Source organism: Vicia villosa, linkage group LG3, assembly GCF_029867415.1.
Source record: "Vicia villosa cultivar HV-30 ecotype Madison, WI linkage group LG3, Vvil1.0, whole genome shotgun sequence".
NCBI lineage: Eukaryota > Viridiplantae > Streptophyta > Magnoliopsida > Fabales > Fabaceae > Vicia > Vicia villosa.
Window position 1 is genome coordinate 52,823,995 of NC_081182.1, and position 10,376 is coordinate 52,834,370.

General features: G+C 37.4%; 1 protein-coding gene across 1 annotated transcript; it reads left to right on the forward strand.

Moving 5' to 3' along the window:
• The first annotated feature begins 460 nt into the window (after nucleotides 1-460).
• Nucleotides 461-2,870, forward strand: LOC131661433 (short-chain dehydrogenase RED1-like). Its single transcript, XM_058930972.1, has 3 exons — nucleotides 461-981; nucleotides 2,021-2,180; nucleotides 2,469-2,870. The coding sequence occupies exons 1-3, from the start codon at nucleotides 627-629 to the stop codon at nucleotides 2,803-2,805; spliced, it is 852 nt and encodes a 283-aa protein (XP_058786955.1). The 5' UTR covers nucleotides 461-626; the 3' UTR covers nucleotides 2,806-2,870.
• Nucleotides 2,871-10,376: the final 7,506 nt, after the last annotated feature.

The window sequence follows — 10,376 nt, forward strand, 5'->3', positions numbered from 1 at the left end:
GACTAGTTACCTGTCCGGTCTGCTCCGGTTTTTAAAACACTGATTCTAACATAAATGTAGGGGTGGCAAACAGACATGTCCGTCCCGTTTAAGTCTGTCCCACAAAAGCCTGCAAAAAAACGGGAGACGGTCATAGTTGGGGGTGCGGGTACCTTCGCCCGCCCCGCTGAAAAGTGAAGGCGGAGCGCGTTAAGCCCCCGGACACTACATTTTTAGACGTAAAAATATAAAATTTATGTTAATGCACAAGCCCGCAAAAGTTCGTATAAAAAACGGAACGGGACGATTACACTAGAGGGTGAGAGTCTAAAATCTTAGCCCATCTCACACAAAAGTGCAGGCAAAACGGACATGTCTAACCGATCGGGCTGGTTTTGCCTCCCCTTCATAAATGAGTGTTTATATTAGCACATAGTAGAAGGATAGCATATTGGGCAAATTGAGTGTTTATTGTATCTTAAATGAGTGTTTATTGTATCATAAATGAGTGTAAACCACTCCATACGCCATCGCCATATTAATCTATTCCTGCCCTCACCTCGAATAACTAACTCCTAACCCAACATCATATTCATGAGCCTGAAAACCCATCTTCCCAACCCTCACAACCAACAATCACAACACAAATGGAGATCAATACCGATGATCGGAAAGACTCAAACCCAGTGGTCCTCGTCACGGGTTGCACCGGAGGAGGCATAGGCCACGCGCTTGCACGGTCCTTCGCCGCCAACAGCTGCAAAGTAGTGGCCACCAGCCGATCGCGTTCCACCATGGCAGACTTGGACGACGACCCCAAATTCTTCCTGCAAGAACTCGATGTTCAGTCCGATGACAGCGTGAACAGAGTCGTTGAAAATGTTGTGAATAAATTCGGCCGTATTGATATTCTCGTCAATAACGCCGGTGTTCCGTGTGTTGGTCCACTCGCCGAGGTTCCTCTATCTACCATTCAAAACACCTTTGAAACCAATGTCTTTGGTAGGTTATTCTCCAAAATTAAGAAACTTGAATTATTTTTATCTACCAGATATTTGTGTTTACCTTTGTTTATTGGATTGATGTAAAGATTTTGGTGATAGCTTGAAGAATGAATTTATGAAAAGCGATTGAACTGTTTTGCCTGAAAAGGAAAATGCTATAATTCTGTATCAGGCTTGGAATTTTTGTGTGTCATGTGCATTCATTTCAGTTTTATTAGGTTTTTTTTTTTTTTGGATCAGTTTCAGTTTTATTAGGTAAAATGTGGTTGTAGTTTGAACACGTAGTGTTCCAGAAATTGTTAAAACTTTGGTTGTCTTGTCCCATCATTTTGACATTAACTATGATATTTGAGTTGAATTTTGATGGATCATAAATAATCACAATCAAGCTTGTATGTGATTTTAGAAGTAGATATGATTAAAGTTTTAATTATCAAATATTAATAATCGAACAATAGTGTAAAATATGAGTAAAATTCTTAATCAATGTTGTTAATAAGTTTGAGGCCTAGTTTTAAATTTTGGTCGCCGATGCGGTTGTGGCTGCGGTGGTTGTGATTGCAGCCACTACGGTTACTGCGATGTGCTTTGTGGCCATTGCTATGCGAATTTTTATTGGAACGTGTTTGAAATACAGGGTTAAAAAACACTTGATGTTAAGATTTTTCATTACATAGGAATAGGAAGTAAATTGAGTTTTTGCTTTCTAAAATTTTGAATTTTGATGAAAATACTTGAAGAAACATGAGCGGAATTGTCTGATGTGGTTTCTAATGGCGGCCGGAAGCATGATTTTAATTCACTCCATAATTGCGGCCCGAGGCGGTTGTGAGACTACCACATCAACAATATTGCGGCTGCAATTGCGGTTGCGGACTGCAATTTAAAACTATGGTTTGAGGTTTTGGTTTTGGGTAATTCTTTTATCATGTTTCTTGTAAATGGATATGAGTATCCCTTTTCCGCTTTCTCCTTAAATCATATTTATTTGGCTTTTCACAAAATGAAAAAGTATTTTTCAATGCATATTTGTGCAGGTTCGTTGAGAATGATTCAGGCGGTGGTTCCTCACATGGCAGCTAGGAAACAGGGAAAGATTGTGAATGTTGGCAGTGTTATAGGAATGGCCTCTGGACCTTGGTCGGGTGCTTACGGTGCTTCTAAAGCCGCTCTTCATGCGTTGACAGATACGTTAAGGTTTTAAATTTTTCCCTTCAAACTTATTTTAATCTTGGATATGTTGTTCATGTCTGCATTATATTAACTAAAGTTAATTCAATTGGTTAAGAAATTGTTGTTTTGTTGGGTTAGTTAGAGAGTTACTATACCTTGTGAATGAGAATCACAACTTTAAATTGTAGAATCAGTCTCTTGTTATACGATCGATCAATGTGGTAGTTTGATGAAAAAGTTGAATATAGTGGAGTTTGTTAAGCAATATACTATATTATGAAATGAAACCACTTTGTTATTTTCAATATACAGATTGGAACTTGGTCATTTTGGAATTGATGTTGTGAATGTTGTCCCTGGAGCTGTGAAGTCAAATATTGGAAATTCTGGTATATCCATCTACAACAACATGCCAGAGTGGAAACTGTTCAAGCCATTTGAAGCAGCAATCAGAGAGAGAGCTCTATTTTCTCAGAGGTCGAGATCAACCCCTACAGATGAGTTTGCTAAACATACTGTTGCGGCTATCCTTAGAAAGAAACCACCAGCATGGTTCTCATATGGTCATTATACTACTGTCATGGCTATTATGTACCATTTGCCTCTTTGTGTTAGAGACTTTCTTTATAAGAAAGCAATGAAATGCTGAGCTAAACTTGCATCTACCTATCCTTATGGAGATCTCAATCAATAAATTTCTAGTATTCCACTTAAGCAGGTGATAACATATAAGGGGTAGCGTCTTGTTATTAGAATTCTCAATTCTAGGTATTTTCTTTGATAATTAGTTAAAGTTAGCTACATTAATAAATTTGTTGGTAGTATTTACAAATTAATTCTTACTCTACTTGAAAATTTATATGTGATTAATTTTTATTGATTTTTGGATAAATTATTCATAATTTTTCTCAGAAGTATGTACATGATAGCCATGGTCCAGACCAGAATAATAAGCTCTAAGCCAAGGCATGCAAAGGCAAGTCGTGGGGTCGCAGATTTTATGTGTACCTTGAAGATCAGACCACTTGGTAGGGTCGCAGATTTTATGTATACTTTTCTTTGTGGAGTATGTATGATAGGGGATATCATCTTCACTGAATTAATTGCACTGAATCAATTGACAACACCCAACAAAATCGGTGAACAACCTTATAGTTGAAGACAAGTCCAACAGCAAACAACCACAACACCTGCTATAGTCAAAACTAACACCTCTAACACAGTTGAAATCTGTTGCTTCATACGCTTAGCACCACCCTAACAAGAAATTATAATCAACTCCAGTAAGAACATATTTTTCCAACAAAGTGGCTGCCTCCCTGTAACTAACTTATTAAATAACTAACTTGTGTGCATCTTCTCTTTTACTATTACATGTATTATCATCATTCACAGACCCCTTCAAGCTGGAATGAATGTTAATCAATCCAAGCTTGGAGGTCAAGTGGGAGAAAGGATCAGGATGTAAGGACTTAGTGAAAATATTTGCGACTTGTTCTTGAGTGGTGACTGGCATAAGATGAACGGTACCATTCAAGACTCTTTTCACGAACCACATGACAATCAATTTCAATGTGCTTGGTCCTTTCGTGAAACACAGGGTTAGCAGCAATGTGCATTGCTGATTTGTTGTCACAATATAAGATGATGGGCAAGTTAATGGAAAGTTGGAAATCGTTAAGAAGAGACAGCAGCCAAACGCCTTCACAAGAAGCATGAGCTAAGGCCCGATACTCAGCTTCAGAGGAAGATTTGGAAATCACAGCTTGCTTCTTACTTTTCCAGCTGATTAAAGAGTCACCAAGAAAGAAGCATGAACCAGAAGTAGATCTTCGAGTGTCAGGGCAAGCACCCCAGTCTGAATCAGAAAATCTTGTCAGTTTAAGTGAAGAGGTGGATTTGAAGAGAAGACCTTGACCAGGATTATTTTTGAGATATTTCAATACATGAATGCCAGCCACCATATGTTTATCTGTAGGAGCATCAAGAAATTGAGAGAGTTTGCTTACAGCATAAGCAATCTCAGGTCGAGTATGAGTGATGTAAAGTAAACGGCCAATAAGTCTCCTATATGCAGTAGGTTCAGAAAGAGGATTGCCAAAGGATTTGTGTAACTGCAAGTGAGGTTGCATAGGAGTGGAACAAGGTTTGGCCCCAAGGAGTCCTGCATCTTTGATCAAGTCAAGGGCATACTTTCTTTGACAAATGGAAATGCCATGACTGCTTCGAGCCACTTCTAATACAAGAAAATATTTTAAAGAACCCAGGTCCTTAATGCTAAACTTGGCATCTAGAAGGGCTTTGATGTGTTGAATTTGATGATGATCAGTTCCACCAAGTACAAGATCATCCACATAAACCAGGATGATTGTAAAGCCATGAGTAGTGTGCTTAGTGAATAGAGAGTAATCTGACTTGGATTGCTAGAAACCAGAGTTTATAAGAGTATCAGACAACTTGGTATTCCATTGTCTGCTAGCTTGTTTCAATCCATAAAGAGACCTTTGTAATTTGCATACAAGGTTTGGGTGAGGTAAATCCAGACCTGGATGAAGCTTCATATAAACTTCTTCATGGAGGTCACCATGAAGAAATGTTGTATTGACATTTAACTGAAACAAGGGCCAATTATGAATGGCTGCAATAGCCAAAAGAACTTTGATAGTAGTCATCTTAACTACTGGACTGAAAGTATCAGTGTAGTCCAAGCCTTCAATTTGAGTAAATCCTTTGGCAACCAATCTTGCTTTTATACCTTTCCGCAGTGCCATTAGCATGCAATTTCACCTTGAACACCCATTTGCATCCAATAGCTCTCTTTTGAGGAGGTAATGTCACAAGATCCCAAGTGTTGGTTTTAATCAGAGCATCCAACTCAGCTCTAATAGCCTTTTTCCAGTTATCATCACAAATAGCCTGCTCACATGTGTTAGGTTCATGGATGGATGAAAGATGCAAAATGAAATGCTTATGATCAGAAGATAAGAAATCATATGTGAGGACAGAAGATAAGGGATACTTACAAAGTGAATATGAAGTGGCATCAGTTGAATTGTGGAATGTGTTTGACATGAGATTACAATGAAATCTTTGAGATAAGAGGGGGGTTTTATGTGTCTAGAGGATTGTTTGGCTGGTCCAGAGGGATTAGAAGGAGCAGGTGGTAAGGTTGACCTATTGTCAATAATAGGGATAATATTTGGCAAGGTAGGAGGATCAGGTAAAAAACTGGAACTGGTGTGAGAAGTACTCGGAGAATTGGACTCATACATGGATTCAGGTAAAGTGGTAGGTTGAGATGTATTGGAAAGATTGGGCTCAGTCATGAAGAGATGATCAAAAGAATCATCAAAGGATTGGTTGGAAAGAGAAGAGTTTGGTTGTGTGTTCATAGTAGGGGATTGGCTATGACTATAGGGAAAATGACTTTCAAAGAAGGTAACATCTCTAGAGATGAATAATGCCTTGCAGTGCAAGTCAAAAAGTATATGACCCTTGACACCTGGTTTGTATCCTAGGTAAATACATTTTATGGATCTTGAGTCCAATTTCTTCCTATTGGATTACAGTGTGCTAGCATAACACAAAGAACCAAAGACCTTGATAAGTGACATGTCAAGTAATGTGTTATGAAGAACTTGATAAGGTGATTTTTGTTTAAGGAAAAGTGTAGGGAGTCTATTTATGATAAGGACAAAATAACCAACAGCATGAGCCCAAAAGATTGAAGGTAACTTGGCTTGGAAGAGGAGGGCTCTAGTGGTGCCAAGGATGTGTTGATGTTTCCTCTCAACAATTCCATTTTGTTGAGGGGTGGCAACACAAGAAGTTTGATGGAAAATTCCAAGTTTCTGATAAAAAGCAGTTAATTTGAACTCATGTCCATTATCAGATCTACTACTTTTAACTTGGCTATTGAATTGAGTTCTAACCATAGTGACAAAAGATTGTACTAAAGAAAAGGTTTCATATTTTTTCTTCATGAGATAAATCCATGTAAATCTGCTTTTATCATCAACAATTGTAAGAAAATACCTAAAGCCTAACATGGAGGGAGTGGCTAGAGGTCCTGATAAGTGCCAAAATGTACTTATTTTGTGTATGTAAATAGTGGCACTTATCGATACTTTTGTTAATACCGTTTGAATAATTCACCGTTTTGTGTATAAATACGTATACTTTGTGAATAATTGTATTTTCATATACTTTTATACCATTTGATTGTTTTTCCTTTGTTTTTATAGGTATTCATGCTTATTGGAGCCTTGAGGAATAAAGTGTCAAAGGCACGGCTTCGATTTCGCAATTTTGGTGAAAGTCCGCTTAGCCACCATCAAGCGGACTTCCAAAGACTCAAAATAAGGATGATCGGGGGCCTGCTAAGACAGCAGCTCGTTAAAAGGGGCCAAAATCACATTTTTAGGTTATGGTTTGGGTATTTTTGAGTCCCAACACCATCAACTTCATTCTTAGAGTAGAATTGGCTTAGAAAACAACTTCGGAGGTTGCATAAGGATGATCGGGGGTGGATTGAGCGTCAAACGGAGCTGACAAACCGGGAGATTTTCGGTTCATTTCTCTTCTTCTTTGTGTATTTCTCTTTGGTTGGGTTTTGTTTGTATATTTACTTGAATCTTATGTATATTTACCGATTATAATGTTATGTTTAACTTGCTTTACAAATCTGTGTTGATATTATCCTGGATTTTTGCTCTATGCTGGGGATTTGGGGTGCTTTAGAGATAAACTTCTTGAATCCTTATCTAGGATGATAATCTGTTGGTTCTGAACTCTAGAGATAGATTTAGAGCTAGCATTCACTGTGGGTATCTGTACGTAATGCTTTCGTGTTTGAGCGGCGCGCGAGAGATCGCCGACGCGAGAACACGGATGTTCTCGTGACTTTGCGTTAGAGATAACCTTAGTTGTGAGATGATCTCGTTTGTGCTCTAGAGATGGACGCTTATGTGAGAGATACGTGATGACATAGATGAGTATCGTAGGTTGAGTATAACGGGTTGGTAAGTGTATGTTTGTGAAGAGTGGATATATTTACATTCCTGATAAGTTCTTTCTCTTCTAAGAATGTGTTTATTCTTACCTGTCTATATCTTTGTTTACTTTTTGCTCATTCAATCCCGAGCTCGAAACCGTAGAAACTGTTGAATGGCATCTCTCCATCTCTGAGGACGATAATTCCTAGATCAATATTTCCAAATCTTGTTTGTTGCTTGCCCTATACTGCATTCAACAAAATGGCGCCGTTGCCGGGGATGGTTGTTGAATTGCATCGCAATAGTTTTCGTGGTCTTGAGCTTTGTATATATCGTATATATTGTATAGTTTCACTTGTATATTTTCACTTGTATATGTTTACTTGTTTACATTCACCAATTTTTCCTTTTTGTATGATAATAGTTGTTTGTGTTCCATACTTGTGCATATGTGTTTGTTTGTGTATATAGTTGTATATTTTCATTTTTATGTTTGTTTAATTTTTGTATATATTTGTACCTGTAAAGTTTGTTGAGTGTTTTGGTTAGGACACTTTCTTAGGCTTGTGCGGTGAGACGTCACCATGGCATGATTGGAGGAAGCTACTTTCCAAACACCAAAACAATAAAGGCGTCGAGCTAACGACGTAAAACAAGCGCTTGTTGGGAGGCACCCCAACGGTTGTAAATGTTGTTTATATTTCTGTTTATGAGGTATTTAGGTGAAGTGGCGAGTGATTGAAACAGCTGGTGCAATTCTGATTTTTCTGAGTTCTGATGTGCCCGCTAAGCGAGCAGAGCTCGCTAAGCGAGCAGAGCTCGCTAAGCGAGCATAACAGAATTTTGTTTTTCTGCTCTGTACCAGTGGGGTTCCTATTCCACTTGGTTCCCTTCTTTTTCCCACTTTCACCAAGGCTAATTACTAGTAGATAATAATTTTGTTTTTCTAATTTTTTTATTGGTTGTTTGTACTCAAATTTTGTTCGGTAATTCGAAGATTTTTGAGGTGATTTTCCAAAGCTTGAGTGTTTCAACTTGCGGATGTATGGTAGGATATTGTTTTTGAAGTTGTATCATTCAAGGTACTCATTTATCGCTTTCTATAGCATAGCATGTTTAGGAAACTTTTCATTTGTACAATTACCATACAATTCATTCTTTTGCATTACTTGCTTATTGATTGAATCACTTTAGTTCCCAAACCATAAATGTGAGGAAGCTTTCCATTGTTTACATATGCTGGATGCCACAATCGTTGTTTTAACTGGATTTTATTATGCTTAATCTTTTGTTTATGTTGATTTTATGAAAGCATGAAAAGGATCAAGGCATTTTGTTTCATTTTGAGCACAACCACCATAACCAAATAGTCAATTCACCTTGTGAGTGTGTGATCATTTGCTAACCCTTTTGAGCCTTTTTGTCAATGTCCATGTTGTATTTGCTAAATGCTTATCATTGAGTGTTTAGTTCTCATTTTTGCATGGATGATTGATTTTTTGTTTTCTTGAACCCTCAACCATGATTTTTGGTATGAATTTTTACCTTGCCTTAGAAAGTATGGAGTATTCATATGATGGTGTGGTTGAATTCAAGTTGGGGAGAGAAATGGTTGCTACTTATTTGGTTGTTGCTATGAGGTTGAAAAGAAAGAAAAAAGAAAAAAAATGTGAAAAAGAAAGAAAAGAAAAAGAAAGAAAAAAATATGAAAAAGTTTTGAAAAACAAAAAGAAAAAAGAAGCGAATAATTATAAGTATGGTGTTTTGGTTGTGACAACTTGGAATAAGGAAGAAGTTTAATCGAGATTTTGTTGTTTGAATCTTTGGTGGATTGATCACTCCCTTAGGTTTAGGCAAGTTTTTGTTTCGATTAGCCTTAGGATATATCCCTTGTTTGTTAACCAAGCCACATTACAACCTTGAAAAGTCCTTGTGATTCTTGCTTTTTTATCTTCAATGTGATTTTTAGATGAGTGCATAATTTAATCTTTTGTTTGCAAGATTGTTGGATGAGTGTTAAAAGTCCTTTACCTTTGTTTGTTCTTCATTCATTGATGAAATTTTGCTAGGTGTGATTCATGAGATAACATGTATTGTGTTAGAATGTTTTGTATGTTTTTTGTGCTTAGGATTCGTTTCATTTACATGTTGTCGTTGTAGGATAGTGGTAAGTATTTACTTTATCTATACATTTTTGTATTGAGCCATACATTTGTTTTTGGTTTTCAAAACTTGTTGATTCACGATTCTTTGGTTTATTACTTTTAATTCTTTGATTTATTTGACATTGTTTGAGGACAAACAAAGTTTCAAGTTGGGGAGAGTTTGATAAGTGCCAAAATGTACTTATTTTGTGTATGTAAATAGTGGCACTTATCGATACTTTTGTTAATACCGTTTGAATAATTCACCGTTTTGTGTATAAATATGTATACTTTGTGAATAATTGTATTTTCATATACTTTTATACCATTTGATTGTTTTTCCTTTGTTTTTATAGGTATTCATGCTTATTGGAGCCTTGAGGAATAAAGTGTCAAACGCACGGCTTCGATTTCGCAATTTTGGTGAAAGTCCGCTTAGCCACCATCAAGCGGACTTCCAAAGACTCAAAATAAGGATGATCAAAATCATCAATTTGGTTTCCATTCATTCATTATTGGATAGAGCATTGAATAAGCTTTCCAACGCTTCGAACCGGGCGCAATTCGGAGTTACGGTTCTCGAGTTATGGCGAAAACAAAATCTGATTTTTAGCAGACTCCGCTAAGCGGAGGGGTCCGCTGAGCGGAGCTCCAGCGGAGAAAATCAGCGTCTGGATGCATTTTTGAGTCCGCTGAGCGGAGGGGGTCCGCTGAGCGGACCTGCTAAGACAGCAGCTCGTTAAAAGGGGCCAAAATCACATTTTTAGGTTATGGTTTGGGTATTTTTGAGTCCCAACACCATCAACTTCATTCTTAGAGTAGAATTGGCTTAGAAAACAACTTCGGAGGTTGCATAAGGATGATCGGGGGTGGATTGAGCGTCAAACGGAGCTGACAAACCGGGAGATTTTCGGTTCATTTCTCTTCTTCTTTGTGTATTTCTCTTTGGTTGGGTTTTGTTTGTATATTTACTTGAATCTTATGTATATTTACCGATTATAATGTTATGTTTAACTTGCTTTACAAATCTGTGTTGATATTATCCTGGATTTTTGCTCTATGCTAGGGATTTGGGGTGCTTT

Bases quoted from the DNA above. Each gene is read 5' to 3' on its own strand.
- LOC131661433 (XM_058930972.1), top strand. From the start codon at position 627: ATGGAGATCAATACCGATGATCGGAAAGACTCAAACCCAGTGGTCCTC. The intron at 982-2,020 runs GTAGGTTATTCT...ATATTTGTGCAG, and splicing joins CTTTGAAACCAATGTCTTTG to GTTCGTTGAGAATGATTCAG. The intron at 2,181-2,468 runs GTTTTAAATTTT...TTCAATATACAG, and splicing joins GCGTTGACAGATACGTTAAG to ATTGGAACTTGGTCATTTTG.